This window comes from Eublepharis macularius, chromosome 13, assembly GCF_028583425.1.
Source record: "Eublepharis macularius isolate TG4126 chromosome 13, MPM_Emac_v1.0, whole genome shotgun sequence".
NCBI lineage: Eukaryota > Metazoa > Chordata > Lepidosauria > Squamata > Eublepharidae > Eublepharis > Eublepharis macularius.
The window spans coordinates 35,481,755-35,506,415 of record NC_072802.1 but is presented as its reverse complement, the minus strand read 5'-3'; the positions used below and the strand labels follow the sequence as shown (position 1 = coordinate 35,506,415).

Sequence of the window (24,661 nt, the reverse complement as noted above, 5' to 3'; positions counted from 1 at the left end):
TTACAATGATACTGCAGGTCTCCAATGATCTCTCATCCAAAGAAACAAAACCCCTGGACTTCTCACTGCTTATGGAAGTGGGTAGCACTTTATAGTGTATGCTTTGCCACCTTGTGCTGAGACAAAGGACCTATTCATTGTAACTCTAAAATGTGCATTATTGCTAAATGAAATTGTTGGGTCATATTTTATTCAAAAGATGCTGTCATGAATCTGTATCTGGATTGCAAAGTGCTGTTTGTTCCACTTGTAATGTTCTAAAAAGGGAAATTATTTATTAAATAGGTTGTAACAGGGTTTGATGTCTGCCCATGGCCTGCAGTGCGAACTCTTCCATGTGACTAATGCATGGAGCTTTGAGAGCTGCCATTGAATATTATTGTCGTTGTTGGGAGTTGCGGAACATACTGTGAGATGGCGACTTCAGCATCCTTAACTTCTACTTTTAAATGGCTGAAATTTGATTAGAACTGGTGCAGAAATGATCGCCATCAAGACATTAACCAAAACTCTTAGCTTCAGCTAGCTCCACAATGTTCCTTCAGGTCATTTCCTGGGATCCCAAAAATGCCTGTTTTATAGCTTGTGAAGTAATTTACTACACGAAACCAGTTATTCCGTGTTAACTCCATACTAAAAAGACATTTGAAAGTTCAGGGAGTTTCTTACATGACATTCTGTTTGTGTGTTTACATATCTGTACATATAAGAAGAATCTTACAGTGGGAATAACAAGCACTAATAAAATAATCCTTTATTTTTACCAGCTAAAGAAGTCATGTATATCTGTCCATTTATTGGAGCCATCAGTGGTACATTGACAGTGACAGATTTCAAAATGTATTTCAAGAATGTTGAAAGGGTGAGTCCTTGCTCCTATTTGCACATCTTAAAGTGATGTAATTTTCTTGGTATCTTAAAGGCCAACAAGATTTCCATGGTATAAAACTTCCTTTGTCAGATACAAGCTTATATCTGACCATTTTCTTTCTGCCCTCCATGCATCTGACGAAGAGAACTGTGATTCTTGAAAGCTTATGCTACAATAAAGTTGGTTAGTCTTAAAGGTGCTACTGGACTCTTTTTGATTTTGCCACTACAGACTAACACGGCTAACTCCTCTGGAAGCTTAAATATATAATCTTATTTCATGTTGTATCTTACAGCTGAAATCATAAAGTGATGTTTACTTTTCTTCAAATTCCAGGATCCCCATTTTGTTCTTGATGTTCCTCTTGGAGTGATAAACAGGGTTGAAAAGATTGGAGTGCAGAGCCATGGAGATAACTCCTGTGGGATAGAAATTGTTTGCAAGGTATCAGTTTAATCTTAAGAAAACCAACTAATATTCAAATTGTTACTCTCTACTGTTTAATTTTATTATACAACCTCTGTGAACTCTACACATTTTCTGGCTTAGCTGGTGTCATGCAATAGAATGTTCATATTGATGGGAGAAAAGTGTCAATAAGTAGAATGGTGAATGCAACAGTTTTTTGTAAAGGAAATGAAAGGCCAGTATGGTTGACAGAAAATCTTAGATAAGGCCCAGGGAGGTAAGGGGAGTATTCATTTGCACTGCCATTCACAGTACATCATGAAGCACATTTTGTTCCTCCAGTGATTCAATATGTGTCTTCATGAGGCAGTCTTTTTTTATGGAATTGGCTCTTCTTTCTGCAATTGGTGACGGCTGTTTGGTTCATTTCTCTGCTGAATGTAATGGTACAGCTTGTTCACATAGAATGTATTCTTAGTAGTTGATGTTTAGAATGGAATTTTGCTATTGAGACTCCTTAGTACAAAGCAGCTGACGCAAATTCTTTCATTTTGATAAAACTTGTATCTGCTGCATTTTCTTATTTAATATACCAAAGCTTAAGAGACCTCGTCTAACTCTTTTTGACAGGATATGCGAAATTTGCGGCTTGCCTACAAACAGGAAGAGCATAGACTGGAGATTTTTCAGAACCTTATTACGCGAGCATTTCCTCTTTCTCATGGGCTGGTAAGTATTCTGTTGTGGAGTTCTGTCCTTCAGAATATAAGAGGAGAGACATGGGAGAATCAGTCTGCAAGAAGTATTAGGCTACTGGTTGCTTATCATCACTGTTGTGGATTAGTGAACTTTATCAGTGGGGTAAATAAAAGAACTAAGTATAACTAAATAAAAGAACTAAGTTCAGAATATAAGAGGCAGGTAGGTAAACTAAACAAACTGAAATTCCATTGATATCTATATGATTGACTTCTAAATAAATAATATTAGAATGGAGCTATTTCTTGCATTGTTCATTAATAACTGCAAAATTGTAAGCCATAATTGAAATGATTGATTGAATATTCTGAATGCTTGAAGTTCATGCTAAAATGCTGCAATGCATTCTGTTGAGAAATGAAGAAATATGTATGGTAATGTTTGCTTTTGTTTTACTGCATTCAGCCACTATTTGCATTCAGCTATAAAGAAAAGTTTCCCATTAATGGCTGGAAAGTTTATGATCCAATAACAGAATATAAGAGGCAGGTAGGTAAACAAGCAAATTCTTTACACATACTACATAATCGGCCAACGTGCCAGCAGAGTCCAAATCTTCATTTTACTGAAGGCTCCCTGTCCAGCTAGCTCTACTTGTGAGCTAGTGGGGCTTTTGATCTGGTCAAGGTTTAAATTTCATATTTATTCATGTATTAGGCAATAAAGAGTGTGTCAGAAGCTGTATACCTCCCCCCCCCCCCAAAGACTTTGGGCACAATATTTTTTTCTTTTAAAAAATTAAGTGTATTATTATTTGTAGGCTCTAAATTTAGCTGTATAATATCTGATTTTTTAAAAAAAAAACTAATGAAAAAACTTTGTTTTTGTGCAGGGCTTGCCCAATGAGAGTTGGAAAATATCTAAAATTAATAGTATGTATGAACTTTGTGATACGTATCCTGCCATCCTTGTTGTGCCAACTAGTGTAAAAGACGATGACCTCTCTAGGGTAGCAGCATTCAGGGCAAAAGGCAGAGTTCCAGTAAGTAAGATTCTTGAGTTAAAAATGAATGTTGCTGTGCAAAGTTGTGGTTAGGGATGTGTGATCCACAAGTTTAAAAAGTTTGGAAATGTTTCCTCCATAAGAAACGAAGGAGAGTGGGGGTACCTTGTTCAGGGGCCCGTAGAATTGCACCCTAGAGTCCAATCCTCCTGAAATTTGGGGGTTCTCTAGGGGACAATCAAGAGTAGGTTCCTTGCAAATTTGGTGGAAATTGCTTTTAAAATGCTTCCCGCAGGGAATAATGGCTGGTTAAATCCAGGATTCTGTGGCCAGATATCAGGGATCCCAAATTTTTTTAAACATGAAACCCAGATCTGTATCACCTGGATTTTTTTTTCTGGTGTACATCCCTAGTTGCAGTGTAATATATGGAGATTTCCCCCCAAATAGAGAGTAGCACGCCTCCACATTTGGAGGGATACTTCTACATAACATTGTGCATATTCTGAGCAGGACTTGTAAGGCTCTCAGGGCTTTCTTGTTTAAACTGAATCAAAGAAACCCCTCCTTTCGATTTGTTTTTATCATGGAAATGTGCTACGGCTGTGGGTAGAGCTTCCACGTGGAAGGTCTTTCTGCATCCAGTCTGCAGGTGCGGCGGGGGGGGGGGGGGCGGGTTAAGCTCCATATGCCTAGCCATTTAATAGGGTTTTTTTTCTCAGCTGAGCTCCAGTGTAGCTTTATATACCATGGCACAACTGGGAAGGGAGAAGTGAGGGTTGCCAAATTGCAGGTGGGGGCTGGCACAACTATAGTATCAGTGTTTCTCTACTGACATGATGGTAGGAAAAGGTATTTGCTGGTGACAGCAGCAAGTGGCACAGGGATGGGGAATGCAGATTTATACCTGCCTATTTCTACTCTGCTCACTGCTGCTTCTACTGGGGGAGCACTTTTTTGTGCTCATGTGTGAAAATAGTCCCAATCTGGACAGCTGTTCCATCACAGAAACCTGCTAAATAAGTAGATCAATTCATTTTTTGAGGGAAGCTTGTGTGTGACATGAAAAGGGAATGAAAAGAAATGTTATCAACCTCAGAGCTGAAGTGTTCCATATGAAGAAATATTTAAATTATTTCTGTGCGAAAAGAAATGATAGTGCTAAGTTAAGATAAGTTCATTGGAAATGCAGTTCTGTTAGATGTGGGAAGAATAATACCAGAACTCAACTGTCAAGTCCTTCCCAGTTTGAAAATCCTTTTAGTCAAGTTGGTGCTTGTTTCATTAGACAATAAATGTTAACCTACTGGAAATATAATGATAGGTAATGAACATTTTCTTAACAAAGATTGGGATTCAAAGAGCTGGGGGTTTTACACATGACCAAGGCTTGAGCATGCAAAGTGTGATGTTTTATTTTTTTAGAGGCCAAACGGCAGGCAGGAAGGCAGGCCTCCCCTCCTTGACAGATCTCTGCAGTTTCAAAAGTAGTTCTGGTTTCCCACGGAGAAAAGAGGGCAACTGGCGTTCTTGTAATTATCCTTGGGCTTGTAGAACTACAGGCTTGGTTGTGGCCCAAATCTTTGTTAATTTTCCATGTAAGTTGCTTTAACATCCTCCCAAGTTGTTTTCTTCTCTGTGGTCATTGTCCTCACTACCTCAGATCTACTTTTAATTTGACAAAGCGAGTTGCTTCAGAGATTTCTGTGATTTTGGTCACTTCTTCTTAACCTAGGTGTTATCCTGGATCCACCCTGAGAGTCAAGCTACCATCACACGTTGCAGCCAGCCTTTAGTAGGCCCAAATGACAAGCGTTGTAAAGAGGATGAGAAATATTTGCAAACCATAATGGATGCCAATGCTCAGTCCCACAAGCTTTTCATCTTCGATGCCAGGCAGAACAGTGTTGCAGATACAAATAAGGTAAAATATTCATGAAGGGATAGTATTGGCAGGTAGGATGGGGGTGATGTGTAACAAATTAATTAGTTCCTGATTAAGTGATTACTCTTGAGTTCGGCCCCATGGAAACATAAGTGCCACTCTGACTGAACACAGAGCAATAAAACTTTTACACCTGGGTCTGTGAGATATTCTGTGAGAGGCTTTTGACTTTGAGTACTGTATAATTTAGAGGGATCCAGGCGCCAAAACCTTCAGCCAACTGAGCAGAAATGTTTTTAGTTCATTTGCTTTGTTAAAATAAAGTTTATTATTAGGCAGGCACTCAATAAAAATACTGATACAAGAAATAAAGATATACAACCAGTAAATGTAAAATTCGTAAGAAACAAATCACTCATCTTATTGTTTTATTCTCTAACTCCATAACAAGTAAATAATCCCACTATGTATACACAAGTCAGATTTTAGATGTTTTTCGAGCGTCCCAGTGCAAGAGAGTTTCTTACCCAGTTCAAGATCTCCTGTCCTGGATTTTATTCACAGACTACTAAATAATATTATCCAAGAATAAAATACTTAAAGGAGTCCCTAGCTAAGAACAAAGGACTTTCAAAACTTGGCAGGTGCATATAATAGAATTCTTACTTTGACATTATTCTATCATTGAAGTAAAATAACTGGAACTGTAGCTAATGATCTAAAACATATATAATATGAAGCCAAACAATTAAAATCAATTTGTGCTTAAACACTGTAAAGTTTTCCAGGGCACTTTAACTTCAAGGTAAGAAATAACAGGATCATAAAACTGCTGTTTCATTTAGCAAAGACAAGGCATGAGGTCATACAAGAAGCATTTCTTAACAAGCTTGCACTTAGAAGTAAGAATACATGGATAATTTATTAAAAGTGTGTTCTTATGATTGCTTAAAGTGTCACAACAGATGAGGGTCTTGGTTTCTGTAATCATGCTGGGTGCTTTTTAGGCCAAATTCCCACCTTCCTAAGTGAGCCATCTTTCCTGACCCACACAAGGGGGTTTTCAACAAAAATTCATATGCTACCACCATCACTTTTCAAGGTCTAACCCTAAGACTTGACTAATATGGATATTAAGAGACTTCCAAAGTAGACATGGGCACGAAATGGAAAAAGCCCAAAACGAGAGTTTCGTGTTTTGTTGCGATCTGTGAATCACGAAACTTCACGAAATTGATACATTTGCTGAAACGATTCATTAGTTCCGTGATTCGTCAGAACCCGGGACATTTTAACGGCCCCCTTCATACCCAGAGATGCTAAACACACAGGGAGACTTCAGCAGGCTCTCCTCCACCCACCCTCCCAGTTTGCAATAAGTTGATTGGGAAGGGAGGGAAGGAAAGTGCTGCCAGAGTGCATGACTGAAATGGGGACTGGGAGTTGCTGGATCAGAGGAGGACGAAGGACCAGCCATGGTGGAGCTGGGCCAGGAAGACAGAGTGAGGGGCGGGGTTGGTGGAGGAAAAAAATCACCCTCACTCAAAGACCTTCCCACAGCAAGGCCAAGAGCTGGAAATAAGAGGCTTCTTTCAGTCTCTTTAAAGCAGCAGCAGCCAAAAGCACAATCCCAAATCCCTCCACACACTTTCCCACTTCAATCCCAGCAAAACGCTGACATAGGTCAGAACAGAAGGTCTGTGGTTGGCTGACAGACCTGCGTAACAGGGTTTGGAGGGGTGAGATTGGTGTGCCCATGGCTACAGAAGGCCCACCTCCTTGGTTGCCTAGGGGATTGACCCCCAGCTCCTGGCTGTATTGGGCAGAATGGAAGCTCTCCAGATGGCTAGGAGAGCTGCCAATCAAGGGTAAGTGGGCTATGATTGGGGTTTCCATTGGCAACAAAAGGTCTGGGCCCATCGTTGCCTAGGGAATCAATGGATCAGCACCAGCCTGTCTGTAGTAACAAATCGTTCACCAAGCTATCGAAACAGGCCAAAAAGTTGTGAATTTCGTGATAATTTCATGATAACCACGGCCCCACAAAACGCTGTTTCGCGACACACAAAACAGCCCATTTCGTGATGAAATTTGCTTCATATTTCAATTCGTGCCCATGTCTATTCCAAAGATTCCTATTCAAAATTCCTGTTTAAATGTCAACCTCTTCCCCCATTATTAAGAGGCAAAGAGCTTGGTGGGGCATAGGTGTAGATAGACACAATTTTATCCCACAAACTCAATCTTGTATTTAAAAAAAAACAGATATTTATTTACTAAAGGAGAATCAGAAATTTATGTGGCATTACAAGGTTGAAAGCAGAAGAAAATGACCAGCAGTGTTAAAAAAAGAGAGGCATCTCTACACTCACTTGTACCGAATATAAATGCAGGCAATCATCAAAGCATACTTACAGGTACATTCCTTTGTTTTTTAGATTATTTCCAAGAAGTTCTCAGCCCATTGAGCTCCTTCCAACTCGGAGAACCATTAGGAGGTTCATCCACATTGGCTGGGCTCCCTAAAGAGCACATCTTAATCAAAACACAACTACTATCCAACTCTGGCCTCCTTAAGGAACAAGAGAGCCAGATCTGTCCATCCAGGGGGATTGAAATCTACATTTTGGATTGTCTGGAATGCACATCTTTTGGGAGGGGGGGACAGTTAAGAGATTTATGAAGTAGGCACAGGACATTAGAGTCAGAATAATGTGTATTGCAGGTGGTCAAGGACCAGCACAGTTGAGGAAATAAAACACATCAGCATGAGTGAAGGATTCTCAACCATTAAACACAGCGCTTGGCTTTTTGGCTAAGATCAAGTGTAGACCAAGATGGTAATTCAAACCACATTCCTATGCAGGACCACAGCATCAGTTCAATAGGCAGATATTGTTGGCCATTCACACTTAAGGATGGTCTGGCAGGAAGGAAAGATGTGCACAATTGGCCTATCACTTCTAGGCTACCACTGACAGACACAGAAGAAACTGCATATTCCATATTCCAGTACGCATGTTCCTTGACAGACCAAGGGGAAAGGTTTTTTGGGCCTAGCTTGAAAGTGGAGTTTCAAGAAAATATACGAAACATTACAAAGACGTCTGTAGCTTAAGTTCACCATTAATAATGACATTTAAAAGTAACAATTATTAGATATTTCCAGTTAAAACACTGAAATTATTTAAATATTTTGATATATGTAAGGTGATTTGTATTTGCAGACAAAAGGTGGGGGATATGAAAGTGAAAGTGCCTACCCAAATGTTGAGCTGATCTTCTTGGAGATCCCAAATATCCACGTGATGAGAGAATCACTACGAAAGCTGAAGGAAATAGTTTACCCTACAATTGACGAGTCTCGGTGGCTGTCCAATGTGGAGAGTACACACTGGCTGGAATATATACGGGTAATGGGCTTGATGGAAGATATTTTCTGTCTTTGCTTTAAAACACCACATTAAAGAGCCAGTTTGGTGTAGTGGTTAAGAGCGCGGGACTCTAATCTGGAGAGCCGGGTTTGATTCCCCACTCCTCCACTTGAAGCCAGCTGGTTGACCTTGGGCTAGTCAAGGCTCTCTGGAGCGCTCTCAGCCCCACCCACCTCTCAGGGTGTTTTGTTGTGGGGATAATAATGACATACATTGTAAACCGCTCTGGGTGGGTATTAAGTTGTTCTGAAGGGTGGTATATAAATTGAATGTTGTTGTTGTTATATTAAAATTCATCCCTAGATGTTATTCTTATGTTACCACCCTGAGAGCTGAAAGGTGAAATAGTGCTTGATTAAAATGTGATTTTTCCCTTACTGCTGTATTTTGCTACTATGCCACTGTGACACAGTGGTTGGGATAGGCTTTGGGAAGACTTCAGCTTAAGGGGCTGAAGCTCAGTGAGTGACCTTGGGCCAGTCATGCTCTTTCCCAGCCTAACCAGCCTCACAGGATGGTTGTGAGGACAATATGCAACGTGGGTGAACTGTATATGCTGCCCTGAGCACCTAGGAAAAAGGGTGGGGTAAAAATAACAGCTAGACCGCTGTGAATTTCACACCCTAATAAAAGTAATCTTTGTAAGATATACAGCTCTTTTAACATGTTATCTCAGTAACCCCATAAGATTAAATCAGTAGTCTTACTTTCCTTTTGTTGATGAGGAGCTAAGTGATAGTGTCTTACGCAAGGCCATCTAATGAATTCGTAGCAAGGGGTGAGATTTGAACTAGAGGCTGTCTGATTCCCAGCTTTTTTTCACTAAGCTACACTACATCAGTTTTCATGTTTTGTTAGGAGCTTGCGGGGATCATACTCAGTCTTGGACATGGCTCTATTTCTTTGCAATATGGAAGGTTGGCACATACTCATAGATAGTTCTCCATCTCTTTCTTGGGCAAACTGCCATGGAAACTACAATTCTATTTGGCCAACCACCAGAAGTACCTCATTTGTAAACATTGCATACCTTCTTGGCTTTGCAGCCAAGTCATGCTCTGTTTATGTACTTTTAAATTATTGGCCTGTCTCATGGAACCTAACTGATGGTCAGCAGAAAAAGACCCTCCGTGCCCTGTTAAAAGATTTATATTACAGCACTGGAAAGACAAAATCCCAAACTCATTGGACTGAGAACCTTATAAACTGATCAGCATTTGAACATATCACATATAGATGACAATTGTTTATGGACAATTGTGATAAAATGAACATTTTAAGTAGTTCATCAGATTGTGCACAAGTGAAGCCTGAATGTCCTGTAAAGTCAAACGTACTAACAGAGTTTGCTAGCAGCAGAAAGTTCCTCATGTGCACTCTGCGTAGCATTTATGGAAGATACATACATAAGCCATGATAGTTAAACAAAATCTCCCAAGTTTAGAGATGGCACCCCTAAGAATATCTTGTGGGAGTCAGTCAACAAGGAAAGGGCTATGACCACATCTTGCTTGTGAGATGCCTGATGCATCCAGCTTTTCATTGATGGAAACAGATTATTAGATGAGATCTTGTGTTTCTTAAGATATAACCTCTTATGACAGAGTTCTCTTGTGTATGTATGTGTGTAACATCTAAATATGTATTATTTAAATATATAGTAAACATTTCAACCTGGGATTTTGCTTCTTTTTGAAGATGCTTCTTGCTGGATCAGTGAGAATTGCTGATAAAATTGAATCGGGTAAAACATCAGTGGTGGTACACTGCAGTGATGGCTGGGATCGTACCACTCAGCTTACCTCTTTAGCCATGCTTATGTTGGACAGCCATTACCGAACCATCAAAGGCTTTCAGGTCCTCCTAGAGAAAGAGTGGATGAGTTTTGGACATCGGTTTGCCCTGGTAAATTTGAAAGGATTTTCCCCTCTAAATCAATCTACTGTTCTTGATTATGTCTGTGTTAGAACCTACTTTTTAATGGGGCAGGGCACTGTGTGTGATAGAATATATGATGCCCTAGTTTCTTTCATTTGAATGTAGACTATTCTGTACTGAACTCAAGTGCTGTTTGAAGAAATTTTGCTTTTCTCTATTGCACTCCTTTTTCTGAAACAAGTTTTTAAAGAAAGAGGAAACCTTGCTCAGAGAATTCTTTGTTTTTCCCTAGCGAGTAGGTCATGGCGATCATGATCACGCTGATGCTGACAGATCACCGATCTTCCTTCAGTTCATTGATTGTGTTTGGCAAATGACAAAGCAGGTGAGATAATGACAACTACAGTGTTTTTAATTCATGGAGATGGTCATATTTTCTTGAAAAGAATGGAATAATTTTTAATTTCAAAGTTGTAACAGAGAATTCACAGCAAAGAGAAAATAAACCTGCTTAGTTAACAACTTTGAGATCTGGATTATGATGCAGTTGCGCTAATTTAGAAATGTTTAGTTAACAACTTAGAGATCTGGATTATGATGCAGATGTGCTAATTTAGAAATTAGTTATTCCAAGTATTTGTATAATGGGAAATTAACAGCTCAGTTTTAAACACCAAGTGGTGGTACATGACTGGTTCTGGTAGCATACCAGTGTATTTAGTTGTTCATCTGCGGTCTTCAGTGGAGTCCCATATTGGGGACTGCGCTTGCGCAGGCCAGCCACTCGGAAGAGGATCTTTCTAGCTTAAAGGCTGGTAAGGGGGGCGACCTCCCCTGCAGATGGTCTCAGCCGGTTCTTCCCGCCCAAATGGCCACATGATCAGTAAGGTTGCCCCCTCCTTTCCCCAGTTCGTTTTCTGCCACTGCAAGGAACGGACATTCTGGAATCGCTCTCGCTTCGATTAGGCCTTATTGATCATTTTTCTGTATATAGTTGAAAGTTATACTGTAGTTTTAGTAGTAGTAATAGTAGTAGTGTTAGTGTTGTTGTTAAAAATTGAAAAGACAAAACGAAAGGGGTGCGGAGACCCGGCACGTCATGGATCGGGTAGTGAGTTGAAGCGCCCCTCCCTTTTGTTGCCTTTGCCTACACCCAAGACCGAGGCGAGGAATGGCAGGCGAATCCTTATTTTAAAAGTGCGCAGACTGTGGCACAAAGATGACAAAGACTGACAGCCATTCACTCTGCTTTGCTTGCTTAGGAGAGGGCCATATCATGGAAAAGTGGGAACGAGTGATGTCAAGTGCCAGCAGCCTGGCAGCAAAAATATCTGCCCTGGCAGAACGCGCGGTGAGAGCCATTTCGGAACTGACATAAGACTCGGCATCAACCTCGGCTCTGAGGATGAGTGCACTGTTGGTTCCGACCGAACCAGCTCAAGGTCGCCAGAGAAAACATTCTCAATCACGAGATATGTCAGTGTCAGTACAGTCGGTGGCAAGTGTAGCCCTCATTGAAGGCAGTCCTCCTCAGGCTGCCAGGACAGCTCTGCATACACCGGCCCCTACAGGAATTGAGAAATCCCCATCGGATTCTCCGCCAAAGAAGCACAAGGATAAATCTGAACAACAGGAGAAGTCAAAAGGGAAGTCTCGGAAGAGAACTAAGTCCACACCCACAGTGGCTTCAGATCCATGTGTGGGAGTGACAGCACCGTTGCAGGGAGGACCACAGTCGAGTTCGCCCTCAACAGGGGAGGACATAAGGGATTCCAGCATCCACCAGCAGGCATTCCATCAGCCATCGTGGTATCCTTCTTACCCACCAGCCACATATCTGTATGACTGGGATAGGTACCTGACTTTCCTGAACACGGCATCGGCATCAGAACAGTTGATTCTGAGGCATTCTGCTCGTTCAATTCTGAATTGGTACTCTCAGTCCCAATCCTCAGGCTCGGAACGCAGATCAGATTCCGGATCAGAACCAGAGTTGGACATCTCTGATCATAGTCCAACGATGACCTCAGATCCGTCCCCGGAAGACGCAGTGGGTGCATCGGAGCGAACCTCATGGAGCATTGACTTTAAGTTGTATTCGGAGCAGATGCTTCGTATGGCAAAATTGTTGAATATTGATGTTTCTAAAGTTCAGCAAAAGCTGAAAGATAGCATTTTGCAGTAAATCTATTCAGACACACCTGCTATTGTAGCCTTCCCCATGATTGAAGGCTTTGTGGCTATCATGAATGAGGTCCTTCAAGAGCCAGCTTCTATTCCTGCTACGATTAAGAAAGTGGAAAGTTTGTACAGAATCAAACAAGACAAGTGCTCTTACCTGTTTACACACCCGCCAGCATCTTTGATGATTGCGGAAGAATGACAAGCCAAGCATAGACTAAATGCTTTGGCAATACCTGCAGACAAAGAAGGAAAGAAATTAGATGCGGTGGGCAGAAAATTCTACTCGGACGCTGCCCTGACAATAAAGATGTCAAATTACCTAGTGATCATGAGCGGGTACCAAATCTTTCTGTGGTAGAAGATGGTTTTTTTTATGGAGGCATTACCCGAGGATAAGAAACCCCTAGCAAAGTTAATCCAGAAAGAAGCTAGTAGACACGTCCTGGATGTGTCAGCAAGGGGTTTAGGCACAGCTGTTGTACTACGTAGACATGCTTGGTTGAGGTCTACAGCCCTACCTCTTGAGACCCGTTCTAAGTTACATGCCCTTTGAAGGGTCTGCTTTGTTTGCAGAGAAGACGGATGACTGTCTTTCAAAGAAAAAGAAAGACAGGCAAATGGTAGCACACCAGGAGGAGCACCGTATAGGAGGCCTGGCAGGAGAGATTATCAATCAAGGCGGGACTATAAGTCTTATTGGTACCAGCCTTATCATCAGCAGTATCCGGTTAGAACTCTCTACCTGAGCCAGAGCAAACTAGGCAGTCGAAAGCAAACTAGGCAGTCGAAAGCGTCTCATCAGAGTCAAGCGAACAAGGAGCAGGGGCAAAGTCAAAAGGGCCAGTTCTGACTAGCAGTGCATGAACAGCTGCCCTCCATGTTGTTTGAGAATAGGTTGTTTTAAGTTTTTTCGAGAATGGCAAAGCATTAGTTCTGATTGTTGGGTTCTGTCTGTCATTAAAATGGGTTACAGGTTGGAGTTCTGTTCCTTGCCTCCTACGTTATTACCTGCTGGTGCCCCTAATAACACCTTACCTGAATTGCAAGATGAGATTCACACTCTCTTGAAGAAGGGAGCACTGCAGAAGGTGCCTCAGTCTGAGAATCCCTTTGGTTTCTTTTCTTGCTTCTTTCTGGTAGACAAAAAGGTTGGAGGGAAGAGACCAAATTTGGACCGTATGGGTCTAAATGGATATTTAAGAGTCACAAAATTTAAAATGGTTACGCTCCCATGGGTGTTGAATATGGCCTCCCCTGACTCTTGGTTTGCAGTTTAGAACCTCCAAGATGCCACTTTTCATATCTCGATTTGTCAGGAACACAGAAGATACCTCTGATTCGTATTTAGGGATGAATCTTTTCAATACCCGGCAGTAGGGGTGTGCACCCGAAAAATATTCAGGCTTTCCACGTCGGGTTTACCCGAAGCAGGAAAAAGCTCCGGGAAAAGCTCTGAAATCCGAAGTGGCATACCACTTTGGATTCAGGTTTCTAAGTCGCTTTGGTATGCTCCGGAAATATTTGGAGCATACTGAAGTGACGGGGGGGGGAGGAGGCCCACCACCACCCATAAACTCCCACTCCCACCTTTAAACCCCATCTCCCCCCCCACACACACACCACTTACCTGGTCAGGCTGAAGGCTGCCCAACGCTGTGCTGGTCAATTGGCTAGCGGGGAAGGCCTTCCCTGCTGCTGTTGCCGTGCAGCAGTGGCTGTCGCAGCTGGCTGGCAGAGAGGGACTTCCCTGCTGCCGTCGCTGTGCAGCCGTGGCCAGCAGAGAGGGCTTTCCCTGCCGCCGTGCAACCACGGCTGGAGCAGCTTGCTGGCAAAGAAGGCCGCTGCCGCCACCAGAGGCCAACGGGCAGGAGGGAGGCTGCCTTCTCCAGCACAGTGCCAGCGGTAAGTGAGGGTGAGGAGAAGTGGGGGGGGAAGGGGGGGAAATGGGTAAGTTTAAAGGACCCTGCTGCTTGCAAAAGGGCCCTTTAAACTTAATCCCCAGAGGTCCTGAAGCTTCCCGAAGTATTACGAATGCTTTGGAAAGCTTTGCTTCGGGATTTCCAAATCTGGCCCCGATTTGGAAATTCCGAAGCTTTCTGAATCGGGCCCAATTCAGGTCTTTTACCTGAGTTGGATACCCAAAATGCACACCTTTACTCAGCACTACAGTTTGGGTTAGCTACGTCACCCAGGGTTTTTACTAAATGCCTGTCTGTCATCATTGCTCACCTGAGGCGCTTGGGTTGTTCTGTCTACCCTTATCTTGATGATTGGCTTATTACAGCCAGTTCCACTGCAGGATTATTAGACCATATAAAGCTGGTGTTATATACATGTGAAGTATTGGGGCTGGTGGTTAATAGTAAGAAGTCGGAATTAACTCCTTCTCGCACTATAAAGTTTATTGGGGCATTGTTAGATTCAACAACCAGTAGGGCGTATCTGCCACAGGACAAACTCATTTGATTAGCTAACCTGGCCAGATGTTTTCGGGTCAACAGATTCCAGTCAGCTCAATCCATACAAGTATTGTATTGATTGCCTCTACTACTGCTGTGGTGCCATTTTCGCGACTTAAAATGAGAACACTGCAGCTGTGGTTTATTAGACATTTCCACCCAGGGGTTCAGTCTCCACATACCAGATTCTCTATACCTTGAATCAAAATCAAAAAGAGTCCAGTAGCACCTTTAAGACTAACCAATTTTATTTTAGCATAAGCTTTCGAGAATCAAGTTCTCTTCGTCAGATGCCTGATACAGTCTGTATCAGGCATCTGACGAAGAGAACTTGATTCTCGAAAGCTTATGCTAAAATAAAATTGGTTAGTCTTAAAGGTGCTACTGGACTCTTTTTGATTTTGCTACCACAGACTAACACGGCTAACTTCTCTGCATCTATACCTTGAAGAGTCTTGAGGTTGTTGGCATGATAGGTGAATCATAATAACTTGTCTGGAGGGGGTCCCTTTGGTATGCCCTGCCAAGAGACTCCTATTACTACGGATGCTTCCCTGGAGGGTTGGGGCAGTCATTGGGAAGATTTATCAGTTAATGGGGTCTGGTCGGTATCTGAAAAGGGATATCATATTAACTTTTTGGAACTCCGTGCAGTTTATTGGCCTGTTGGCTTTGAGGCTAAACATTCTCTACCAAGTTATCTATTCTTAACTCCTTGGCAGATATGCTTGTGGGCAAAAAGGTGCAGGTCCTCTCAGATAATATAAATGCAGTTTACTACATAAACAAGCAGGGAGGAACTGCCTCGCAGAAACTGCGAGGAAGCCGTTGGCTTATGGGAATGGGCTATTGCTCATGGTATCACTCTTTCGGCCCTACATATTGCCAGGGTAGACAATACCAGGCAGATTACCTGAGCAGGGAAGGAAAGTCACACCACAAGTGGGTGTTAGCAGACAGGTTAGTCTATCCCCTGTTTTGTCGATGAGGTTTTCTTCAAGTCGACTTGTTTGCCACAGATGAGAACAAGAAGGCCCCGGAATTTTGTTTGAGGCGGCAGGGTTGGGGGGAGATGCAGGAACTCCCTGGGAGATGCCTTCCACATCCATTGGACAGGGAGGCTCTTCTGTGCGTTTCCTCTCATTCCCTTGATTCACAAGGTAGTTTGCAAGCTGCATGCAGATCAGACTCACTGTATACTGATAGACCCATTGTGCCCTCGACTGCATTGGTTTCACGCGCTGAAGAGTATGGCCAGGGGACATTATGTCCACCTACCATTAGCGCCGGACTTGCTCACTTACGGGTGTACGTGTCATCACAATGTGCACAGACTGCACCTGACGGCATGGCTCCTGGGGTAACGAATTTACAGTTTTCTTCCGAGGTGGCCAGGAGGCTCTCCACTAAAACATCTTATATCTATAAGTGGAATAGGTTTGTCCAGTGGGCTGACACTAAGGGGATAAACCCGGAGTCTTGCCCGTTGCCAGACATTTTTGAATACTTAGTGTTTTTGCAGGCTTCAGGATTGGTGTCTTCGTCGACCATCACAGACAATTTCTAGATGAGTGGTAACAGTAATCAGGCAATGTTACAAATTAGTCGATGTTCCATGTCCCTTCACCCTGCGGGCTCACTCCAAGAGAGCGTGTCAACACGCATAAAGAATCAGCAGTGGGATAAGCAGTACTCCATCTCTCTTCACTTGAGAGTTCAGCCCACCACCAGGTGAGTAGCTTGCTATTCTCCCAATGTGGAACTGCACTGAAGACCACAGATGAAAACAGAATTGCACTTACCTGTAATGGCTGTTCATCTAGGTCTTTGTGCAGGCACACATTCCCCCCCACCCCCCACTGCCCTGCTGTTGAACTCTCTGGCATAATTGGGAGTCGTGGCAGCACAGCAGAACTGAGGAAGGGAGAGGGTGACCTCACTGATCACGTGGCCATTTGGGTGGGAAGAACAGGCTCAGACCGGCTGTGGGGGAGGTCGCCCCCCTTAATAGCATTTAAGCTAGAAAGATCCTCTTCCGAGTGGCTGGCCTATGCAGGCACAGTCCCCAATGTGTGCCTGCACGAAGACCTAGATGAACAACAGTTACAGGTAAGTGCAGCTCTGTTGTATCCAATACTCAGTAGAGAAATGATCGCCTCACCCAAATAAGGGTTCAGGACCTTCATGGGAAGAATACTCCAAGAAACAGCTTTTTGAAAGGAAAGGGTGACACAGATTCTAGGACAACAACAGGAGAACACAGATCTGTACTTTCACAAAAGGCATTTCTGTCATTCCTCCAGTAGCTCACTGGGGAAAAGCATGTGAGAAACAGGAATAAGTGAGTTTGGATCCCACCAGTGGGAAAGATGGGAATAAGACGGAGCTCACCTTTGGACAGCAGCAAGCCAATCAACTGCAATGTAGAAGTAGGACCAGCACTCACATCTGACACACTGCAGATCGTTCCTCTAACCACATGCCCACCTGGGTGTATATAGACACATGATGAGACAGAGAAGTGTTTGGAAACTTCAACTGGTGCAAAATGCTGCAGCCAGGATGTTGACTGGAGTGGGTCACAGGGAACATATCACCCAGTCTTGGCTCATCTACACTGGATCAGTCTGTTTCTGGGCACAATTCAAGATGCTGGTGCTGACATTTAAAACCCTCTGTGGTTTGGGACCAGCATACCTAAGGGGCACTTACTCCCTTATGATCCAGCTTGACCACTGAAGTCATATTCGGATGCTCTGCTTTGAGTGACCCCGCCTTCCAAGATTAGGTTGGCAACCTGGGAGAGAGGGTCTTCTCAGTAGTGCCCCCCCCCCCCAAACTCTGGAACACTCTCCCGACGGATATTTGCCTGTTCCTTCTGTTGCCTTCTACTAGCAGGTGAAAACTACTTTCTTTTGCTGGGTGTTCCCTCAGTGATCCCTCCTCCCTCAATGTTTTTAACTGTTGTTTTTAACTTTTGTGTTTATTTTAAATTCTGGTTTTAAATTGTTTTAATGATGTATTTATGTGTTGGTTTTAACGGCTTTTAAGATGAGATCTTAATTTGTGTGTTTTAAATTTGTTAGCTGCCTTGGCCCTGTGGGGGCAGAAAGGTGGAACAGAAATCTTAATAAAATAAATAAATATACCTGTGCAGGAAAGATCAGAGAGAGGCATTCAGGCTTAACATGCATGAAGTCCTTGGTTCAAGCCATGTATAGAACTAGTTACCAATCAGTCCTGGAAGAATTCCTAGGCACAGCTGGAATTTTGTACCATGTGACTGAATCACTAGGGATGGTTTGTTATTGCTGATTTGCTTCCCCAGATAGCAATCATTTTGCTTAGCACCTTACTATTTTGCATTTTGTGAATTTCGTTACAGTGCTGCTCATACCAGCAACCCCTGTTGCTCCATCTCCTGCCCACTTCCCTCCACAGTCATATAGCCTGATGGTTTATCACGTACTAGCAGTGATAAACCACTAGCAGGGGGATTGTGAACCTGGAAGTGCCTCCACTTCCCCTTTCTTAGAACACAACCGTACAGACATTGGATGACCTGTTGAAGGCAACTGAATAACAAGCAGGGGATGGGCATAGATTTCTGTCTATCAAATTGCATTAAACGGAGGCATAAGCATTTATTGAACAACATCAAGAATAGAGTTCTGAATATAAGATAGATGATGAAGTTGCCGATTTCTATGCCTGTCAGAGTTTGTGTGCCTTTGAAAGTTGCACTGACAGAAGATTTATAGGTAGAGCTGTCACTGCATAGCCATGATAGGTGCAGCTGTCTCTTAAGCATCTTACATTGTGTAGGAGCCAGACTATTGCCAGGCTTTAGCTCTTGGATTATTGTGCAGGACCCAAAAGGTTGGTAAGCACACAGCAGAACTGGTAGCTGTATACTGCAACTGTTCAGGCTCAGCAGGAGGTTGGGGCTGCACTGTGAATGGGGTCCATCCTTCCCGCCTTCCTGAATTAGGTCCATCTTTCCTTCCTGACAGAGATGGTCATGAGGAATGTTCTGCAATAGCAAAAACAGTTCATGGCTCAAGCACTGTGCATGCTTAGCCTGTGCCACCTCTGCTGGAGATAAGAAGACTAGGAACAATTAAGGGGGGGAAAGTTGTTGACCCTATAAACAGAAGATGCTGCAAGGGTGGATGACTTTTTCAGCAGTCAAAGTTTGAGGTCAGGAGCTCTCTCCCTTGCTTACCTATTGGGGTATATTGTCTTTGGGGGTCCAGTTGGAAGAATGGAATATTTACTCAGTGTTTTTGCCCTTTGGTTTGAGTTCCTGTAAGGATTCTGAGCAGAGCAGTGTTAGAAACAGGCTGTAGTAATGTTTGCTTTCCGTATTGGCTAAGATCTTTATTTGTGGAAAGAAGCCTGTCTTTAGTGTTTCCATCACCAGAGTCCCCCACATGTCTATCTAATAGGGCACAAGATGACAGCAGTATTTCCTGCCCAGGTATATATGGCTGGCATCACACAATAGCCAGCAGAGAGTTTGCACCATGTAACCTGAAGTATGGGAGTCTTGGTTGCGTTTATTTGATACATAGAAGAGGTGTATTTGGCTGTGGACTTAGTATTCTAAGTTGCATCATGGATATGTAGACATGGCAGGAGGCTGAGAGAGGACACTCCCATTTTGACTTACAGTTTTTTATGGACACCCCCCCCCCAAGCCATCCACTGTTTCTTTGTTGGTTTCCTTCATCTGCTGAACAGACCTTTTCCCTTAGAATTGGAGTGGTAAAGAATTGCCATCGCTTCCTTCCTTCTCTCTTCCCCTGCCTGTTACCTGTCTGGGTGAGATGTAGAATTTGCCTTCAACTCTTTCACAGTGCATGTGGGAAGCTGCACAGGCCTTGGGGTGGCCCCTGTCCTCTCACAAGATCTGAGGTTCTTAACACGAGGTTGAAAATGGTTGCCTTGGTTGCCATCCTAGACATTTGCACTCAACTGCCATCACTGTCCACCACGGTAAATGGACTCCCCCTCCCTACCTGTCATGACAAGATGGTCAGCCCCAACTTGTAGACTCCCTGGACTACCCTTGTGGATGTTCAGAAGTTAATAGAACCCAGTTTGAGATTAACAGTCTTAGATCATGGATCTGAATGGTTAAAAATATAATTTGTTTTTGTTTCAGTGACAAAATATTGAATGAAGTTTTCCATGCCTAGCTTAAGACAGATAACAATCTCTAGCAGAGAAATATATTAGTTTCAAAACTAATAATAAAACAAAAACAAACAATATTTTGGCAAACAGAGAAATTGAAAAGGAAACATTTTTAAAGATTTTCCAAATATAAGCAATTAGCTATTTTTAGGTTCTGCTGACATAATTTTGTCTTTCCAGGCCATGTGCCTTCAGTACACATGGGATGGATAAGCTTGGTTAAAATATAGAGATTGTTTGACTGGGAGCTTCTGCTGTATTTTTTCTGTGACAAGCTAGCTAGTTTACATATCAAAGACACCTAATTAATATATACAAACTCTGAGCTTTTAGCTATTCAGGATGAATTAATGATGCATTGTATTTAACATTCGGCTTTAGAGCAGATCTTTTATAAAGCGTATGATACTTGATATCCTCTTACAATTCTACAATAGAATAAAGGTGCATAATTCTTTATACTTGAATTCATATCATTCCCAAAGCAAATTACTTTTAGGAAGTATAAATCAAATGATGTTGCTACTTGAGTGTGATTGGCAAAGGGAGCCTATAAAAATCTGCTGCTCTCCTTATTTTAGGCAGAGGGTTGCATACAAGCTGCTGGCTGTGTGCGCTGAAGGCACTCTATTTATGCAAGGAAGGGATACATGATTTTCACAAATTCTGCACCCTCCCAACTGTAACCTTTGACACCCTTTAATCCTCTCATGCAGTTTTTTGGCATGGGAGGAGGGAGGGCTACAGAGATGGCTTCAACAGATAGGGGGACTTGGGAAAGCCCCATTCTGTACGCCTACTGGAGTACAGCCAACTTTTCCCCTCTGCAGTGGGAAAATAAGCCAAGACAATCCACCAACATTCAGTATAGAGATGTAAAATTTCTGGAAATTATTAAGCCGTCTGAAAAAATGGGTTTTCCCCTTATCCACCCATACCATTTTTTTCCCAAAATTGGAAATTTTTGGAAAAATTGAAATATTTGTAGTAGTTACAGTCCTATCCTAAACTCATTTTACCACTTTCACAACGTAAAATGTATTCTTTATAACTTACACAGCATATGAAATTCCAATATTTGACATATTTATGGAATCTAAAAGTTATAATTGCATTAGTTGTCTACAAGCAAAATTGCAAATATACCCAATACTTGATGGTAAAATGCTGGCTGATGCACCCTATGCTACCTTAGCACATGTATCTTAATTTGTGCTATCTGAAAAGTAGAAAAAATAGGAGTTAATCAGGAAGCGCAAGCTTTGTGGTAAATAACATGAAATATATTACTTGGTCAGAAAGAGGGTCACACAGTCACAATAAAAGTAACAACGATATTTTGATTTGTAGTTAAGCTTCTTAACATCAAAAACATTGAACTTTTCAGCACTCTATTATCAGCATACATGTTACAGCATTTTAATGATGTACAAAATTAATCACATTGAAAAATAAAAGTATCAGTACCTCAAGTCTCTAACCAAAATCAGTTCTTGAAACTTCTGATTCTGAGCCTTCATTTAGCTCTTTGGAAAACCTGAGGTTTGCAAATTGAAACAAGCTTATTTACTCTTTCACATCTTCTAAGTGCAGAAATGCCCCTTGAATTTAATTGCTGTATATATGTCTACAGCTTGCCCATCTGTCTTTAAAAGCATTTTACTCGTTCTAAAAGATAAAATATTTCATAGGAGGGTTTTTTTCAGTACTCCTCGAAATTTCCAATTGGAAGGAGGCGAACAAGTGGAAAAGTTTTTTCCCTCAAAGTTTTCTAGGTTTTCTTCACATCCCTAATTCAGTAGTCCCTTTACTGTTTTACAACATCCTTTAGCTAAACGCCTCATTTATCCAACAATTAGTTATCAGATATGAATAAAATAATATACTTAGGTTCAAACCACTTGTACTTTATTGGCTGCTTCCACATGGAGATGTTTTTTGTGTAGCTCTCATTTTTCCTATACTTTTGTTGCCTGATCTTCCCTGTAGCCATGCCCATCCCCTCCACCAGAGGTGTTTGTTTAAATGGGAATTGCTAGATTGCTAAAGCCTTATAAGGATCTCTTCCATGATCTACATATGTACATGCTGTCAAGTTGCAACTGACTTATGGTGACCCCAGTATAGGACTTTCAAGGTAAGTAAAAAGCAGAGGTGGTTTGCCATTGCCTCCTTAGTGGTCCCTTGTCCAAGTACTGACCCTGCTTAGATTCCAAGATGTGATGAGATCAGACTATACCAGGCTATCTTCCCTCCATTGCTATGATCTACTAGGTCCCAATTTTCATTGTGGAATTATAAGGGGGAATGTGCAGGCTGTGCCTTTTTCCTTGTATCTTCAAACAGTAAGGGCTAGAGACTTACCTTTTATAAAAATGGAAGCCAGGAACTAGTATATTGTTTCAGAAGATTGTTATAATTCTGTAGTGATCTGTTAATTACCATTTTTAAAAGCCCCCCCCCCAAAGCCTTCCAGTGGAGGGGGGTGGCAGCCTGGGCAATACAAGCAAGGAAAACGGCACTTATGTGAGTGGTCCCTGCAAAAATGTGTACCTTTCCCTCCACGTGGTGGCCAAAAGCACTTTGCAATCTTTCCAGGATTTAGAAATATTACAATAAAGCAGGGAGAAACACAGAAACAAAACCAGTAAAGGATAATGCTATGTTGATGCTCCTGAAAATAACACTGCTGTAGAAAAGCCAAGTGGCAACAAAAAGTCCATACGGAAACAACTTTTTTATGCCTATTATATGCTCAGATTTGGGTACAACTTCTCAGTTATCTTGATGTCAAAATGTCAGGAGTCAATTTAGAACGTTCTGTACTGATATAGTAATACAGGGAACATATTGTCAGTATACAGAGAGCAAGGAAATGCCTGAATAAATAAGTGAGAAGAATCTCCTCACTTACTCACAATTTTGACATTAGTTTCAGATCAGTTTATGCTGTCATTTCCTAAGAAGCCTTTATATAAATAAGTTAGTATCTTTCCCCAACATTTTGCTGTAAATAATACATTAGAACAGGTTAGCTTTGAGGTCTTTTGAATGGCATCTCTGCATAAAGGTTCCCTCTCCCCTACCCCTACTAAAATCAGAGCCAATGCTGGCAGTTGGTAATGTGGTATTGCCACACTGAAAATTGTACTACCTTAGAGAGTGACAAAATGTACCCCTTTGGCTTCTTGAGCCTTCAGGACACAGGCCATTCATTTGTCAAGTGGTAATTTGTCATGCTGTGCAATTGCATGTGAGCACTTGGTGGTTGACTGTAGCAGACAGCTGGGCAGGGAGGAGAATTTCAGTTCACATCTTAAGCACAAACTGAAAACTTGAGAAGAAAAAGATGGTAAAATTCTTGTGGCCGCTTGGCAGTGTATTACAGATGACTGTACTGTCAAATGATTGTTCATATATACCCAACAAGTGTGGGTAGCAATCCTGCTTATGTGACACAGTGTCTTGTTCCAGACATGAGTCTCTGGGGGTCAAGCTAAACATGCAGATTTTTAAAGAGTTGTGTCTGCATTCCAGATCCACGTTGGATTTCCCACACTCACACAGCAGTTTTGGGGAATGGCTGATAAAAAATAAAGGAGAACTTATATGGCCTCAGAATGCCACCATGGAGGAGGAAATGCTCCCCCCCCCCCAGCAATTTCTGTCAAAATAGCATGATATTTCCCTGTTTTCCTGCTCCATGTGCACGGAATACTCCATATGGAGCAGTAAAAAAGCCCCACCTAGAATACAGACCCAACTCTTTAAAAACCCTGAGTCCTAAGGTGATTTTTTTTTTTTTTGTAAATGTGAGGTATCTTGGATTACACTTTTTGTGTAACTTTGCAAAGTCATAAAATGAGCCCAGGTGATCATTTGAAAGAAGATGGTTGCTGCAATTGCATAGTTGGCGTTAATTTTGAGGAGGGAGAACAGGGGGCAAAACCCAACCACTATCCATGTCTCTCAAGAGAGAGGCCAGTTTGTGACATTCTCAGCCAGAATAACGAGGCTGCTCTGAATATTGTTTTGTTATTAGATGTACTTGCAATATGGGAGCTCTGGGAGTAGACAGTTAAGTGAGTGGAACATATAGGAATGAAGGGATTTGAGAAATACATGTGTGGCTTGAGAGAATGCCCCACTTCCTTTCAGATCATTCCCCCTTTTAAAGACTTAAATTAACTCTGAATTTTCTCTACTTAGTTTTGTGGTAAATTTTAAGTAATGCTCTTTTAAAAATAGCTAGTTTGCATTTCCAGTACTCCTGTTTAGAGCATTTCCTTCTAGTGATCTTGTCATAGCTGTTACTTGCAAAGCCTCCCACTTTTTCCCTGTGCTTGTTGATCTTAAACTTTCCACAAACAAGGTGATTAATATAATCCTGTTCTTTACAATATCATCTGTTAGTTATGTTGGACATTGCTTTCTCTTTGGAAAGGTATGCAGCCATTTTCCATGGTGGTGGGGGGGCATGATTTTCTAAACATCTGGAAGAAACTAAGACCTTTTACAGGCAAGACACATAACTTGGAACTACATTTTCTGGTTTGTATTTTTTTATCTCCCTCATTACTCCTGATTTCTTGCTATAACTGTTTAGTTTCCCTCATGTAAAAGGCTGTGAAACAGTTTTGC

At 42.0% G+C, this 24,661-nt stretch overlaps 1 protein-coding gene across 6 annotated transcripts in view; it reads left to right on the top strand.

Annotated features, from left to right (window-relative positions):
• The window catches only part of MTMR1 (myotubularin related protein 1), a 61,122-nt gene that overhangs the window by 16,098 nt on the left and 20,363 nt on the right, over window positions 1-24,661 (top strand). For all 6 annotated transcript variants that reach the window (XM_054996991.1, XM_054996992.1, XM_054996996.1 and 3 more), the window contains 9 exons: window positions 768-862; window positions 1,208-1,315; window positions 1,910-2,008; window positions 2,444-2,527; window positions 2,871-3,020; window positions 4,717-4,905; window positions 8,094-8,279; window positions 9,999-10,205; window positions 10,471-10,563. In XM_054996991.1, the coding sequence (XP_054852966.1) occupies window positions 768-862; window positions 1,208-1,315; window positions 1,910-2,008; window positions 2,444-2,527; window positions 2,871-3,020; window positions 4,717-4,905; window positions 8,094-8,279; window positions 9,999-10,205; window positions 10,471-10,563 (1,211 nt within the window). The remainder of the gene's footprint in view (window positions 1-767; window positions 863-1,207; window positions 1,316-1,909; window positions 2,009-2,443; window positions 2,528-2,870; window positions 3,021-4,716; window positions 4,906-8,093; window positions 8,280-9,998; window positions 10,206-10,470; window positions 10,564-24,661) is intronic.